Source organism: Theropithecus gelada, chromosome 8, assembly GCF_003255815.1.
Source record: "Theropithecus gelada isolate Dixy chromosome 8, Tgel_1.0, whole genome shotgun sequence".
Lineage (NCBI taxonomy): Eukaryota > Metazoa > Chordata > Mammalia > Primates > Cercopithecidae > Theropithecus > Theropithecus gelada.
The window spans coordinates 68858674-68876071 of NC_037676.1; the positions used below are offsets into that span (position 1 = coordinate 68858674).

Consider the following 17398-nt stretch of genomic DNA (forward strand, 5'->3'; position numbering starts at 1 on the left):
TAACTGGAGGAGGAAGAGGAGGAGGAGGAGAAATGAGAAGTCAACTTACTGCAAAGAAATATATGAGCCTATAAATATTCTAGGAATTTTAATTTCTAAATCATTGCCTTCCTTTTATCTTAAATTGCTGATGCAAGTAATCTGTTTTGGCAATGGTCAAATTCTATCCAAAGAGCTGTGAGTGCTGCTGGTATTAAATTTAAAATGTCAGAAGGCTAGTAAACAAACTGACAAGGAATTTAGGTATTTGAAACCTATTACAAATGATACTTTTGTTTTTGTTTTTGTTTTTCAAACAGAGCTGCACTCTGTCCCTTAGGCTGGATTGCAGTGGCTTGATCACCACGCACTGTAGCCTCCACTTCCCAGGCTCAAACAAACCTCCTGGGACTACTACAAGAGCATTCTACCACACCCAGCTATCAAATGATAATTTTTATTCTACTTATATGTTGACCAAATGACCCTGACTCACTGTAGAATTTTTAAATGCTTTCAAATCATTGTTTACTTGTCTAATCCCCAATTAGTTTACATGCCCCTATGAAGGCAGGAACCATACTTGACCTTTTCAACATTTATTCCATCCCTAAAGCCTAGTGCAGTGCCTGGAACCTATTAGGCACTCAATCAATATTTCCTGAATTAATGATGAATTTTTAAAATAAACAGCAAAACACTGAAACAGACAGGCTAAATCAATCAGGTAATTCCACACAATGGAATATTATGCAAACATTAAAAATTATGGGATAAATATATACATTTACTTGGTTAAATTAAAAAATGGTGTTATAAAATAATAAAGTGTGGTCATACTCTTGTTTTATTTATGTATATGCATAAATAAAAACTCCAGGAAGCTCTAAAGGAAACATGATTGTTCACAGCAGTACATGGAGCTAAATGACAAAAAGAATCGATCAACCCTACTATGTACCCTTTAACACAGTATTTTGAAAAAGAAAGAAAAGACTAGTAGATGTGTGTGTGTAACATGCTTTTGGGCAGAAAATTAATTAAATCAAGTAAACTAGAATTTGCTAACGAATCTAACCAAAAAGTGACTAAAAATAGAAGAACATAACTAAAAAACCCTGAAAGTCACCAATATTTTAAAAATCGTATTTCTAAAGAACTTGTCAGAAATCTGTAACTGCCTAAAATGCCCATCACTTTTCCAAGGTATTTCAAAGGCAGTTAAGATATATGAAAGCACAGTAACTAGAACACTTCCCAGTCCTATTCATTCGTGAACTACTACTGCAAATACTATTATTAGAATAACAGCAGCAACCAAGCATACACTACTTGAAACTCAGACAAGCTCTTTTAATTACATCAACTCTTTCAGCTTCACAGTAACAATTTGGGGTATGTTTTATGATCTCCTTTGCATAGAAAAGGAAACTGAGCCTTTTCCTAATTAGTTTCCTAAAGAGGTACCCTGATTAGTTTCCTAAATATTATCATGAAAGTGCTTCAGTATATTAAAATTATTTTATTCTAATACATGTAACCATGACTGAAACTACTAAAATGTAAATTTCAGTATTAAGAAAAGCGTTTCGGCCGGCCGCAGCAGCTCACTCCTGTAATCCCAGCACTTTGGGAGGCCAAGGCGGGCGGATCATGAGGTCAAGAGATCAAGACTATCCTGGCCAACATGGTGCAACCCAGTCTCTACTAAAAATACAAAAATTAGCTGGGCGTGGTGGCGCAAGCCTGTAGTTCAAGCTACTCAGGAGGCTGAGGGAGAATTGCCTGAACCTGGGAGGTGGAGGTTGCAGTGAGCCGAGATTGAGCCACTGCACTCCATTCTGGTGACAGAGCAACACTGTGTCTCAAAAAAAAAAAAGAAAGAAAGAAAAATGAAAAAAAAAAACAGAAAAGAGTTCCACTGACACCTGATCTGTTTTCTCTGGATGCTATAAAGCTAAGAATTCAAAACAAGCCAAGCAAGGATTTACAAGTTAAAGAAAAAGGTGGACACAAAATTCAAACTTAAAAATTAGGCAAGGTGCAGTGGCTCACACCTGTAATCCTAGCACTTTGGGAGGCCGAGGCGGGGGTGGATCACCTGAGGTCAGAAGTTCAAGACCAGGCTGGCCAATGTGGTGAAACCCCATCTCTACTAAAAATACAAAAATTAGCTGGGTGTGGTGGCGGGCACTTGTAATACCAGCTACTCAGGAGGCTGAGGCCTGAGGATCACTTAAACCCAGGGGGTGGAGGCTGCAATGAGCTGAGATCGTGCCACTTCACTCCAGCCTGGGCAACAAAGCAAGACTCCATGTCAAAAACAAAACAAAACAACAATAATAAAAAACTTGAAAATCAAAAGATAAAGCTTTGTATCTGTTTCAGTAAACATCTTTTTTAAATGTTAAAAATCAAAGTGATAAAAATCACAATTTGTTTTTTTAAAATTAGGAAAATTATTAAAAATAAAATGAATATACATACCACAATTTTAAGAGGTCCATATTTTTTCTCCTGAGCAGCAAGCGCATTCTTAAAAGGAGTAGGAGTTCTTGGTGTGGTACCCAATATAGATCTTCTAATAGTAGGTGTTCTGAAACTATCCAATCATTTAGATATTTATGTTATAGTCACAATCTGATTGCATACGAGTTAATGAAAGCAAAGCAATTTAAGCACACACTAAATTTTCTCTCTCACACACACACACACACACACACACACATATATATATATGCTTCATCTAAACATTCTAAGACTATTTTACAGTATGCCTGCCTATGGTAATTCTGATTTCAATCACTCATCTTAAAATAGAAAAAAAGAATTAATACAGAAAAAAGTACTAGAAATGTTTTCATTGAAATCAAAGATACTACATTTAAGTTGGTTTTGACTGTCCTAAGGAGAAAACATAAGGCTATGATTTAAAAAAAAAAATTCTGGCCCAGCCCAGTGGCTCACGCTTGTAATCCCAGCACTTTGGGAGGCTGAGACGGGCAGATCACCTGAGGTCAGAAGTCCAAGACCAGCCTGGCCGACACAGTAAAATGCCATCTCTACTACACATACAATATTAACTAGGTATGGTGGCACATGCCTGTAATCCCAGCTACTCAGGAGCCTGAGGCAGGAGAATCACTTGAACCCGGGAGGTGGAGGTTGCAGTGAGCCGAGATCTCACCATTGCACTCCAGCCTGGGCAACGAGAGCGAAATTCCATCTCAAAAAAAAAAAAATTCTAAGTCCTGTAGGAATAGGGATTATGATACATGCTATTTATATGCACAAAAAGCTAATCTACTCTTGATATTGTGCTCCCCATTTTCTCTAACACAATTATTTAATACCTACTTACCCTACATTTTCCTTTTGATCTTTGGGAGTTGTTTCCTTATGAAGAGGAGTTGTAATGAGAACTTTCTGCCCACAAATAGGGGTTGATGTAAATGAAGGATTTTCTATATTAAGTTGTTCATTTCCAGGACATGTGTTGAAAAACTAAAAATGGAAGAGAGTTTAAAGATGATTTCTAGAACATCAAAATCCCTACACAAATATTAAACTAAGATTTTCAAATTATTTCTTCATACCTCTTTTAAAAAGCTTATGAATAATATTACACTTATACTCCATGGAAATTATGCTCCATGAGGGTAGGAATTTTTGTCTGGTTTGTTCATTTTTGTCTCCCCAGCTCTTAGAACAGTGTTTAGCACATATAGGAATTCAAGAAACATTTAACAAATATTCAAAAGTTACAAAAAAATACTAAAAATTGTAAAAAGTGTATTATCAAATAGAGATCCATAGAAACTATAAACAGTTGCCGTGTTAAATCTAACAGTTTTGTACAACAGTGTGTAACTGAAAAAAACAAGTTTTTTTTAGCTCTTATTAATAAATGACCTTAAGTGGCTTTTTCTATGAGAGTATTTTAATTTAGAATATAATAACGCTTTGCTGATGAGAAATACAGCTGTCTGGCAAATTTGCCTATCTAGAACACAGAACCTCTAAGAAGTCAAAATTGGTATCACAGAGTCCATCTTCTAAATTATATAATTTACAACTGTGAAATACTAATTATATTCACAATACAATTGTGAAATACTAATTTATTTTTGTAGTCAAAAATTAGAAACAGTGGTATGAAGCCATAGAAATGGCTTCAAAGCTCCTTATAACTAGAATGAAGTCTAGCTCTATCACTTCTGGCTCTGAATACTTGAATTTATTTTACCCTAAGATTAGTAATCAAACTCTCTTTTACAGGATAAAATCCAAGCAGTTTGCCATGGCAAACAAGCATCTTTCAGCCACTTCTACCTTAGAATTCACACTTCAATAAAAATTGCTAGTGTGTAAAACTCCAGAATAGAAAACTGCTAGTGTGCCCAAGCCTACTTCACTTTCCCCAGTGCTTTTTAACTCTGAGAGCAGGTCTGGAGGTGAACAGACTATTCACATTGTAGTCTATACAAATGGCATTCCCTGAAGCATGGGTGCACAATTTTTAGAGATCTATGTTCTGCCAGATCCTACTTATCTCCCTAGCCTCAAAATATACCTCCAATAATATCCCAGCATTCTCCATGTTTATTTGACCATTAAACTCCCTTCTTCCCCCTTAAACTTTGTAGCCTCTGCCAAACACTTTCAGAAAACATCAGCTCCATCTCTTACTAACTGTTGCCTTTTACAAGTGGCTCAACTTCAGAATTTTATTCCACCTAACTCCTTTTGAAAGAGCATCAACTGAGATGCTATAAGAAAAGTGTTTGGAGGCCGGGCCGGTGGCTCACGCCTGTAATCCCAGCACTTTGGGAGGCGGATGTGGGCAGATCACCTAAGGTTGGGAGTTCGAGACCAGCTTGACCAACATGGAGAAACCCATCTCTAATAAAAATACAAAATTAGCCAGGCATGGTGGCGCATGCCTGTAATCCCAGCTACTGGGGAGGCTGAGGCGGGAGAATCACCTGAACCCAGGAGGCGGAGGTTGCGGTGAGCCGAGATGGTGCCATTGCACCCCAGCCTGGGCAATAAGAGCAAAACTCCATCTCAAAAAAAAAACAAAAAAAAGTTTGGCAAACAGCCTGGAGCATAGCAAGTGTTCAATAGGAAACTGTCCTAACATAAACATCTACTGTCCAGGGGTATTATAAGAGAAGAAAGTAAGTAGGTAGTTCTGGACATCCTTGGGAAACCTCTTGACACGTTAAATTCTTACAGTAAGCAATTATCTAAGTTTCTTCCAAAGAACGTTAAAAGGAAAAATTCAGCGGGCAAACTAAATAAATTACTTTAAATAGGTAAGGTCACTTTAAACTTTATCAGGTGTATCTATCGCACAGTAGTCAGTCAGGAAACTGGATCTCAGTCTCAGCCTTGCATTAGATAACTTTGGGCAAATCAATTTTACCTTTCCAGGCTTGTTTTATGATGAGTTCTATAAAGATATGGGACTACAAGATAAAGAAAATGTCTCTCTAAACACTGTAGTATAATATGCAGAACCGGGAGCAGTGGCTCACGCCTGTAATCTCAGCACTTTGGGAGCCAAGGTAGGTGGATTACTTGAGTTCAGGAGTTCAACACCAGCGTGGGCAACATGGTGAAACCCCATCTCTACAAAAAATACAAAAATTAGCTAGGTGTGGTGGCACGCATCTATAGTCCAGGCTACTTGGGGGCTGAGGCGGGAAGATCACTTGAGCCTGGGTGGTTGAGGCGGCAGTGTGCCATGTTTGTGCCATTGCACTCCACCCTGGGCAACAAAACAAGACCCTGTCTCCAATATATATATATATGCCACTATTACATTTTGTGAGATAATTTCTAATCTCTCAGAGTTCAGTATTCTCAAGCATACATTTAAACACATTATTTTTTTATGTTATCAAAGTTACCAACTGCTAGTAAGGATATTAAAGATCTAATTTAATCTAACTCATTGACATTTAGAAACATAAACAAAATCAACACCGCTACCTGTGAAGGAGAAAATGGTAGTGTTTTCAGTGGTGTATGTTTTAGCGCTGTATTACCACCATCGTTCAATGAGCCATCCCTAAGTTCGCTGCCTGGGGAAAGGCCCACTCGCATTTTTCTCTTCTTTCTGAGGATGGCTGGTGGAGTGCTAAACTTGGCTACATTTGGGGATGTTAAAGGAACAGCTTCACTGTTGCCACCATTACAAGTGTTTTTTTTCCCTTCAAGTACAAGACTGACGTTAAATTGGCATTCCATGGCTCCTTCATTGTGCTGAATTCTCATTAATTTAACTGGGGTGGATTTGATAGGAGAAGCAGCAGCATCAGAAATATCAAAACTGGTAACATCACTCCATGCTACAGGATCCTGCAATAAATTAAACTGTTAATAAAGTTAATGCTATAACCTAGTTAAATCTGATCTTGAACACAGGATGATGATTTCCACAGAGTTAATTAACAACTCATTTTATCAGTGGAAACGCTTTCCTTGGACATTTTTTTTTTAAGCAAGGTCATTTGAGAGGAACAGATTATGGCTTTCCTATGATTCCAGAATACATAATAGTTCATCTAATTCAGTAGTTGAAGCTTACTGTCAAAGTATTTTAAGAAGAACAAATTGTAAGTTATTATCAAAAATTAAGTTATTATCAAAAAGTATAATTCGTTATAAAACTTCACATTCTACTCCACATCAGGAAGACACCATCAAAGTCTGCATAATCATTTGGTAATGTGTATGGAACATGTTAAAAATGGTGATACACGAGGCCGGGCGCGGTGGCTCAAGCCTGTAATCCCAGCACTTTGGGAGGCCGAGTCGGGCGGATCACGAGGTCAGGAGATGGAGACCATCCTGGCTAACCCGGTGAAACCCCGTCTCTACTAAAAAATACAAAGAAACTAGCCGGGCGAGGTGGCGGGCGCCTGTAGTCCCAGCTACTCGGGAGGCTGAGGCAGGAGAATGGCGTAAACCCGGGAGGTAGAGCTTGCAGTGAGCTGAGATCCGGCCACTGCACTCCAGCCTGGGCGACACAGCGAGACTCCGTCTCAAAAAAAAAAAAAAAAAAAAAAAAAAAATGGTGATACACTTTGATCCAGAAATTCAATTTAACCTAAAGACATAATCATGATTTTGCACAAAGCTTTATATGTTATTCGTAATGCTGAAAAGCTAGACACTACCTAAATGTCCAATAATAATAGTACATTGGGTAAATATATTTTCTTATATTCATCTGATGGAATACTACAAAGCCCCTAAAATTCAAATTTAGGCCAGGCATGGTGGCTCACGACTGTAATCTCAGCACTTTGGGAGGCTGAGGTGGGAGGATCACTTGAGGTCAGGAGTTCGAGACCAGCCTGGCCAACATGAGGAAACTCCATCGCCACTAAAAATATAAAAATTAGCTGGGTATGGTGGCAGGCACCTGTAATCCCGCTACTCAGAAGGCTGAGGCAGGAGAATCGCTTGAACCCAGGAGGCAGAGGTTGCAGTGAACTGAGATTGTGCCACTGCACTCCAGCCTGGGCGACAGAGTGAGACTCCATCTTAACAACAACAACAAAAAATTCAAGTTTAAAAAAGTTAAAGAAACAGAAACATGCTCATGACAGGGTGGAAAAAAAAATCCACAAATGTAATACAGAAGTGTATTTTTGGGTTTAAAAATATAATGCGTTTTCTAAGTATAGAACACAGACTGAAAGGAAAATATCAAATTATTAACTCTGGGTTTATGAAACATTTTAATTTTCTTTTTTACAGTTTTCTCTAGTTTCCAGCTTTCTCTAATGCACCTGTATAACTTATATAATAAAAAATGAATTAAGTTTTTAATTTTTAAAAATTCCTCAAAAGGCACATATTTGAGAAAATTTTAAACTTTTTTTCCCTAGAAGCCACTGCAAAATACCAGAACAAAATTAAGTATGGCATACAAAACATAAAACTGGTCAATGTCCAAAACTCAGTTTCTGAGCATGAAATCATGTAACTAAAATTGAACTTTTGATAATCTTACAATTTTTTACTTACAGATTCAATAAGTTCTAGAGTCTCTGCAAATTCTGGGATGGTCTGCAAAGAGGACAACACAGCGTTGGCCTCCACGGCCAGGAACTTTGTGGGTGAATTCTGCTGAGCAGACACAGGCTGATTTTCATCCATACTGTAAAACTCACTAGTGTGCTCGTCAAGGCTATTTAGAGTATTAGACATGTTATCATCCATGAGGAAACTACCAGACCAGCTAGAAAAACTTCCAGGCTGCTAAAAGTACAAAAGAAATTTTAATATTATTTGTCATTCTCAATGTAGGCATAAATTCAGATTTCAACACATTTCAATTAGGCTAAAAATATAGTAGCAAATATTTTGTCTTTCCTCAAATTGGTATACTTCTTTTCATTAAACTACATGCTTTGACTATGTTTTTTTCTAATTAAAATTTTTAATCTATACAATCATGATGAGATAAAACAAGCATTGACATACAACATAAAGTCCAAACTCTTAGAATTTGGCTACTCCCTTCCTTCCAAACTTAATTTCTCAACACTTCTACTCAAGAGCTATATATTTAAATCTTACCAGGTATATCTATTTATTCCTGGTAGTTATCAGGAATACCCAACTATAGCACTTGCAATTCTCCCAATGAATTATACTATTTTGACCTTGAGTGCCTTTGCACATATTGCTGCTCCCTTTATCTATTAATAAAATGCTCTGTAACCTACTGACCAGGGAAGCTATTCTTTTTTTTTTCCTGAGGTGGGAGTTTTCACTCAGTTGTCCAGGCTGGGGTACAGCGGTGCGATCTCGGCTCACTGCAACCTCCACCTCCTGGGTTCAAGCAATTCTCCTGCCTCAGCCTCCTGGGTAGCTGGGATTACAGGCACCCACCACCACACTCAGCTAATTTTTTGTATTTTTAGTAGAGACGGGATTTCACCATGTTGGCCAGGCTGGTCTCAAACTCCTGACCTCAGGTGACCTGCCCACCTTGGCCTCCCAAAGGGAAGCTATTCTTACCACACAGTTCAAATACTGGAAAGTACTTCATCTGATTGTACACTTTTATCTGCTTCATTTATAATAATGTTCTAATTCATTTATCTTGCTAACATATAATCATTGTCCTTCAAGGCTGAGTTCAATTAGGACTTCTTCCAGGAACCTTTCCCTGGTGACAACAATCTAAATCAAGCACCTCTCCTATATGTTACCATAAACTTTGTGACTCACAAATTGTCAAAAGTCAAAGAGAGAATTCTAAAAATAGCACGAGAGACCAGGTACGGTGGCTCATGCCTATAGTCCCAGCACTTTGGGAGGTCGAGGCAGGCAGATTGCTTGAGCCCAGGAGTTTGAGAACAGTTTGGCCAACATAACGAAACTCCATTTCTACAAAAAATACAAAAATTAGCTGGGCATGGTACCACGCGCCTGTAGTCCCAGAACTCAAAAGGCTGAGGTGAGGGCATCACTTGAACCCAAGAAGTCAAGGCTGCAGCAAACTGTGATCACACCACCGCACTCCAGCCTGGGTGAGAGTGAGACCCTTATCAAAAGAAAATTAAAAATAAAAATTGCAAAGTAAAAGTATTACATCACACATAAGGAAATCCTTATTAGATAACAGCAGATTTATCTGAAAAAACCTTACAGGCCAGAAGAGAATGAAATGATATATTTGAGAAGTACTGGAAAAAAAAAAAAAAAAATGCCTGCCAAGAATACCCAGCAAAGCTATCCTTCAGAAATGAGGGAGAAATAAAAGTCTTTCCCAGACTTTTTCTTTTTAAATGGTGGCAATTCATCACCACTAGATCAGCTTTACAAGAAGTGCTCAAAAAAGTCCTGTATCTGAAAGCAAAAAGATAACAAACACTATTATGAAAATATGTAAACGAATAAAATTCACTAGTAGAGCAGGTACACAAAGGAGAAAGATAAAATAATCAAACCGCTGTACTACAGAAAATCACCAAACTGCAACAATAAACATTAAGGGAGGAAGAAAGAAACAAAGAATATACAAAACCAGAAAATAATTAACAAAATGAAAAGAGTTAAGTCTTCACATATCAGTAATAACCTTGAATGTAAACAGATTAAATTCCACACTTAAAAGACATAGACTAGCTGAATGGATTAAAAAACACATGACCCAACTATATGCTGCCCATAAAAACTCATGTCACCTATAAAGACACATATGGACCGAATGTAAAAGGATGGAAAAAGATATTCTATGCAAACAGAAACTAAAAGCAAGCAGGAATAGCTATACTCATTATCAGATAAAGCATAATTTAAGTTAAAAACTATAAAAAGAAACTGGGCATGGTAGCACATGCCTGCAACCACAGCACTTTGGGAGGCCAAGTCGGGCTCAGGAGTTTGAAATCAGCCTCGGCAACATAGCAAAACCCCATCTCCACAAAAGTAAATAAATAAATAAATAAAAATAATAATTAGCTGGACATGGCAGCACACGCCTGTGGTCCCCACTACTTAGGAGGCTGAGGTGGGAGGATCACCTTAGCCTGGGAAGTTGAGGTTGCAGTGAGCCGAGATCACAGCACTGTATTTCAGCCTGGGGGACGGAGTGAAATCCTGCCTCAAAAAAACAAAACAAAACAAACAAAAAAGAACACCCTATAAAAAAAGACAAAGAAGGTCAATATATAATGATAAAGAGATCAATTCAGCAAGAGAATATAATTGCAAATATATATACACCAATATCAGAGCGCCTAGCTACATCAAGCAAATATTATTTGATCTAAAAGGAGTAATAGACTCTAATACAAAATAGTTGGAGCCTTCAACACCCCACTCTCAGCAATGAAAGATCATCTAGACAGAAAAATCAACAAAGAAACAAACATTGGCTTTAAATTGAACATTTATACCGAATGAACCTAACAGCCATCTACAGAGTATTTCATGCAATATCTGCAGAATATACATTCTTTTCATCAGCACATTCTCCAGGACAGACCACACATTAGGCCACAAAATAAGTCTGAACAAATTTAAAAGAATTAAAGTCATATCAAGTGTCTTTTTTGACCACAGTGAAATAAAACTAGAAATCAATAACAAAAGGAACTTTTGAAATTGTAAACAGAAATTAAACAACATGCTCCTGAACAACCAATAGGTCAATGAAGAAACTAAGAAGGAAACCAAAACATTTCTGGAAACAAATGAAAGTAGAAACACAACATACCAACACCTACGGGATATAGCAAAAGCAGTATCAAAAGGGAAGTTTGTAGCAATAAATGCATACATCAAAAAAGTAGAAACATTTCAAATAAACAATGTAGCTAGAAAAATAAGAACAAACCAAACCCAAAGCTAGTAGAGGAAAATCAAAAGCAGAAATAAACAAAATTGAGACAAACAAATACTATGAAAGGAGAAGTTGGCTTTTTAAAGAAATAAACAAAATTGACAAACTGCTGGCCAGACTAACCAAGAAAAAAAAAGACCCAAATAAATAAAATCAAAAACAAAAAAGGAGACACTACAACTGATACCACAGGCATACAAATGATCATTAGAGGCTATTATGAATAACTGTGCATCCAATTAGAAAACTTAGCAGAAATGGATAAACTTCTGGACAGATATAACCTATCAAGATTGAACCAAGAAGAAACAGAAAACCTGAACAGACCAATTACAAGTAGCAAGATTGAATCTATAATAAAACGTCTCCTGTAAAAGTAAAGCCCAGGACCCAATTCATTGCAGAATTCTATCAAACATACAAAGAAGAACTATCAATTCTTTTCAAATTCTCTCAGAAAACTGAAGAGTAAGGAACGTTTCTAAACTCATTCTACAAGGTCAGCATTACCCTGATACCAAAACCAAATAAAAAAACTGTAAGCCAATATCCCTGATGAACATAGATTCAAAAAGACATTCACCAAGATCAGACAGAATTTATCTCAGGGATGTAAGGATGATTCAACCTACATAAATCAATAAATAAAATCAAATATCAATAGAATAAAGATTATCTTAATAGACATGAAAAATCATTTGATAAAATTCAACACCCCTTCATGATAAAAACTCTCGACAAGTTAACTATAGAAAAAACATACCTCAACACAATAAAGGCCATATATGACAAAACCACAGCCAACATCATACTGAACAAGGAAAAGCTGAAAGCTTTTTCTCTAAGATCTCAAATGAGACAAGGATGCCCATTTTTACCACTTTTATTCAACTCAGTACTGGAAGTCCTAGCCAAAGCAATTAGGCAAGAGAAAAAAAAAAAAAGGCATCCAAAATGGAAAAAAGGAAGTCAAGCTGTCCCCCTTTGCAGACAACATGAACTTACATATAGAACACCCTATAACAACCTTACATAAAGTTCCTCAAAAAAAACTCTTAGAACTGATAAACAAATTGGGTAATGTTGCAGGATAAAACATCAACACACAAAAAATCAGTTGTATTTTGGCTGGGCATGGTGGTTCACACCTGTAATACCAGCACTTTGGAAGGACAAGGCAGGAGGATCATTTGAGGTCAGGAGTTCAAGACCAGCCTGGGCAACATAGCAAGACCCCCATCTCTAAAACTAAAAAATAAATCAGTATTGTTTCTATACACCAACAACAAACTAGCACAAAAAGAAATCAAGAAAGCAGTGCCATTTACAATAGCTACAAAAAAATAATAATAATACATAGGATAAATTAAACCAAGAAGGTAAAAGATTTCTGCAAGAAAAACTACAAAACACTGATAAAAGAAATTTAAGAGGACATGAAAAAATACAAAGATCTCCCATATTCAAGAATTAGAATAATAAATATTGTGAAAATGACCATATTACCAAAAGTAATCTACAGTTCAGTGCAATCTTTATTAAAATACCAATGACATTCTTCCCCAAAGTAGCAAAAACAATGCTAAAATTCATTTAAAAAACTACAAATAGTTAAAGTAATCCTGAGCAAAAAAACAAACAAGCAAAAACAAAAACAAAGCTGGAGACATCACACTAACAGGCTTCCAAATATTCTATATAGAGCTGTAGTAACCAAAACAGCATGGCACTGGGACAGAATACAGAACCCAGAAATAAATACACGCATTTACAGCCTTTCAACAAAGGCACCAAGAACACTCATTGAAGAAGAGACAGTCTCTTCAATAAATAATGCTGGGAAAACTGGATATCCATATGCAGAAAAATGAAACTAGCTCCCTATCTCTCACCATATTAAAAAAAAAAAAAAAAAAAAAACCTCTTTTTTTGTGAAAGAAGAAAATCAATTCAAAATGGATGAAAGACTTAAATGTAAGACCTAAAGTATAAAACCACTAGAAGAAAACATAAAGGCTGGGCGCAGTGGCTCATTTAATCCCAGCACTTTGGGAGGCCAAGGCAGGCATATTACTTGAGGTCAGGAGTTCGAGACCAACCTGGCCAACGTGGTGAAACTTCATCTCTCCTAAAAATACCAAAAAATTAGCTGGGCGTGGTGGCAGGCGCCTTTAATCCCAGCTACTCAGGAGGCTGAGGCAGGAGAACTGCTTGAACCCGGAAGGTGGAGGTTGCAGTGAGCCGAGATCACGTCACTGCCACTGCACTCTAGCCTGGGTGACAAGAATGAGGCTTCGTCTCAAAAAAAGAAAGAAAACATAGGAGAAATGTTTTAGGATGTTGTTTGGGCAAAGATTTTATGGGGAAGATCTCAAAAACACAGGCAGTAAAAGCAAAAATAGACAAACGGGATTATATTAGGGCTAAATAGAAGCTAAAAAGCTTCTGCACAGCAAAGGAGTCAATCAACACAGTGAAGAGAGAAACGATGTGCAGGATGGGAGAAAATATTTGCAAACTATTAACCAACAAGGGATTAATATCTAGACTATACAAGAAACTCAACAGCAAAAAATACTAAAAATAATCTGGTTTGGGTTTGGTTTTTTTGTTTTTGTTTTTTTGAGATAAGGACTGGCTCTTCTGCTCAGGCCGCACTGCAGTGGTACCATCCCAGCTCACGGCAACCTCCCCACCTCCCAGGCTCAAGCCATCCTCCCACCTCAGCATTCTGAGTAGCTGGGACTACAGGCGCTCACCACCACGCCTGGCTAAGTTTTATATTTTTTGTAGAGATGGGGTTTCACCATGTTGCCCAGGCTGGTCTCGAACTCATGATTTCAAGCAATCTACCCACCTTAGCCTATCAAAGTGTTGGAATTACAGGCATGAGACAAGGTGCCCAGCCAATAATCTGACTTAAAATAGGCAAATGAGCTGAACCAATATTTATCAAAAGAAAACAAACAAATGGGCAATGGGTATATTTAAAAATGCTCAATATCACTAGTCATCAGGGAAATGCAAATCAAAACCACGACGAGATATCGTCTTACCCTTGTCAGAACGACTATTATCAAAAAGACAAAAAATAACAGATGCTGGCAAAGATGTGGAGAAAGGGGAACTCTACTGTTGGAAGGAATATAAATTAGTACAGCCATTATGAAAAACACTATGGAGGCTCTTCAAAAAACTAAAAATAGACTATGATATGACCCAGTAATCCCACTACTGGGTATGTATCCAAAGGAAAGAAAATCATATATGTACTCCCATGTTCATTATGGCACTATTCACAGATATGGATTCAACCTAATGCCTATCAACAGAAGAATAAAGAAAGAAAATGTGCTGTGTCTGTATATTTATACACACACACACACACACACACAACCACATAATACTATTTAGCCATAAAAAAACCATGAAATTCTATCATTTGTGGCAACACAAATTAACTTGGAGGACATTATGTTAAATGAAATAAGCCAGGCAGAGAAAGATAAACACTGCAGGTTCTCACTTACATGTGGAAGCTAAAAAAGTAGAGCTCATAGAAGTATAGAGAAAAATAGTGGCTACTAGAGGAGAAGAAGGGGAGCCAAGGAAGGGGAGGGGAGAAGGGAGAGTAGCCAAAAGTTGGTTAATGGATATATAAGTACAACTAGAGAGGAAGAGTAAGTTCCAGTGTTCTATAGCACTATAGGATAACTATAATTAACAGCAACTTATTATATATTTTTAAATAGCTATAAGAGCAGGGTTTAAATGTTCCCAACACAAAGAAATGATAAATGTTTGAGGTGATGGATGTGCTAATTACCATGACTTGACCAAGACACATTGCATACGTGTATCAAAATAGTATACTGTACACCCAGTAAATATGTACAATTACTATGTATCCATTAAAAATAATAATAAAAGCAAAAAAAAACCCTTGTGTCTTATTTTATCATATACTATCCTGTTTCTTGTCTACATTCCCATTGCAGAGTAAAACCTGAAGTCAGAGACTATGTCACTTTTCTTTATCTCTTCAGAAATGTACACTAGGCAATTTATCTTGCAAGCCTAGTTTTCTAGTGTTTTATAATAAAAAATAAGAAAAGAGGCCTTGAAGAGTTATGAATGAGAAACAACATGTGAAGTGTGTAGCACTGTTCAACAGAACTTTCTGAGATGATGAAAATGTTCTGTATTTCCAGCTGCTCAATAGGAGCCACTACCCATATAAGCAACTGATACGTGGCTAGTGCAACTAAAAAACTGAATTTTAAATTTTATTTAAAACTAAATGTGGCTAGTAACTACCATATGGTAGAGAGCACACTGAAAGTCTATAGGAAGCACTGAATAATGGTAACTAATACTACTAAAAGTAAAAATTTTCAGAATGTTCTAGAGATTCACAACAAAATGTTACATTTCAACTTAAATAAGGTAATAAAACACTGTTGCAAAGCAAATTCGACCTGTTTTAAAAATAAAAGAAATTAATCTTATTTCATTATTTCCTATTTCATTAGCATAGCCACCTTCTGACTTGACAATCACTTTCAGGAGACAGCATGGTTCTCCTGTCATGCTGGAGGGAACATGTGGTTCCCTCCAAATCACACACCTTTCAGTTAGTATGCAGGTGAGAAAAAGATCCAACACACAAAGAGGGCGATAACTGGACCCAGTGAAAAAACCATAGGTTACAATCAGACAGACCTAAATGTGAATCTCTTTTTCTTTTTTTTTGAGACAGGGTCTCGCTCTGTCGTCCAGGCTGGAATGCCCTGGCCCAATCTCGGCTCCCAGCAAACTCCACCTCCCAGGCTCGAGTGATCCTCCCACCTCAGCTTCCCGAGTAGCTTGGGACTACAGGGGCGCACCACCACGCCTGGTTTTTGTATTTTTTGCAGAGACGGGGTTTTGCCATGTTGACCAGCCTGGTCTCCAACTCCTGGCCTCAAGTGATCTGCCCGCCTCAGCCTCCGAAAGTGTTGGGATTACAGGTGTGAGTCACCATATTCAGTCTTAAATGTGAACTCTCAAATGAAATTCTACCCTCTTAACAGTGTTAACACCAGGATTACCAAGCATACATATAAAACATTCACAAGAGTAGAGCACAATTGATACTCAGTAAAATGGCAGTCAATATTATCATATAACTGTTTAGAAAAAAAACCGTTAGGCAGGGCATGGTGGCTCATGCCTGTAATCCCAATACTTTGGGAGGCTGAGGCAGGTGGATCATGAGGTCAGGAAATCAAGACCATCCTGGCCAACATGATGAAACCCCGTTTCTACGAATAATACAAAAATTAGCTGGGTGTGGTGGCACGTGCCTGTGATGTCAGCTACTCGGGAGGCTGAGGCAGGAGAATCGCTTGCACCAGGGAGTTGGAGGTTGCAGCGAGCGACAGTGCAAGACTCCATCTCAAAAAGAAAGAAAAAAAATGCTTTATATGTGTATGGAGTCTATTCTACTGGCTGCAGCAACTTCCCTCTAGAATTCAGAATATGCTTATTCAACCAAATCTTTATGAGAATAGATTTTAGTGAGTTCTAAAAAGAAAATAACTTTCTTTCTTCCTTTTTAATGCAAAATATTCATTCTTTTACTTATATTTTTCCTGTTAAATTAAAAAAGGGTAAGATTCTATTTAAAAAATCCAAAATGGTTTAAACATGATATAATCATCTACAAATGTTGATTCTCTCACCATAATTCTTTGTGGCTTTTTTTTTTCTTTTTTTTTTTTTTTTGAGACAGGGTCTTGCTCTGTCACCCAGGCTGAAGTACAGTGGTATGATCATAGCTCACTGCAGCCTCAAACCCCTGGGCTTAAGCAATCTTCCTCCCTCAGCCTTTTGAGTAGCTGGGACTACAGGCACGTGCCACCATGCCTGGTTAATTAATTAATTTATTTATTTTTAAGATGGGGTCTTGCTCTGTTGCCCAGGTTGGAGTGCAGGGGTGTGATAACTGCTGACTGCAGCCTCGACCTCTCAGGCTCAAGAGATCCTTCTGCCTCAGCCTCCTGA

At 37.5% G+C, this 17398-nt stretch overlaps 1 protein-coding gene across 3 annotated transcripts in view; it reads right to left on the minus strand.

Moving 5' to 3' along the window:
* MYBL1 (MYB proto-oncogene like 1) overlaps nucleotides 1-17398 on the minus strand; it is a 49199-nt gene that overhangs the window by 7933 nt on the left and 23868 nt on the right. For 2 of the 3 annotated variants that reach the window (XM_025395248.1, XM_025395247.1), the window contains exons 9-12: nucleotides 8023-8256; nucleotides 5977-6345; nucleotides 3341-3483; nucleotides 2467-2581 (exon numbers count right to left, since the gene is read on the minus strand). In XM_025395248.1, the coding sequence (XP_025251033.1) occupies nucleotides 2467-2581; nucleotides 3341-3483; nucleotides 5977-6345; nucleotides 8023-8256 (861 nt within the window). The remainder of the gene's footprint in view (nucleotides 1-2466; nucleotides 2582-3340; nucleotides 3484-5976; nucleotides 6346-8022; nucleotides 8257-17398) is intronic. The other variant, XM_025395249.1, reaches the window with a different exon arrangement.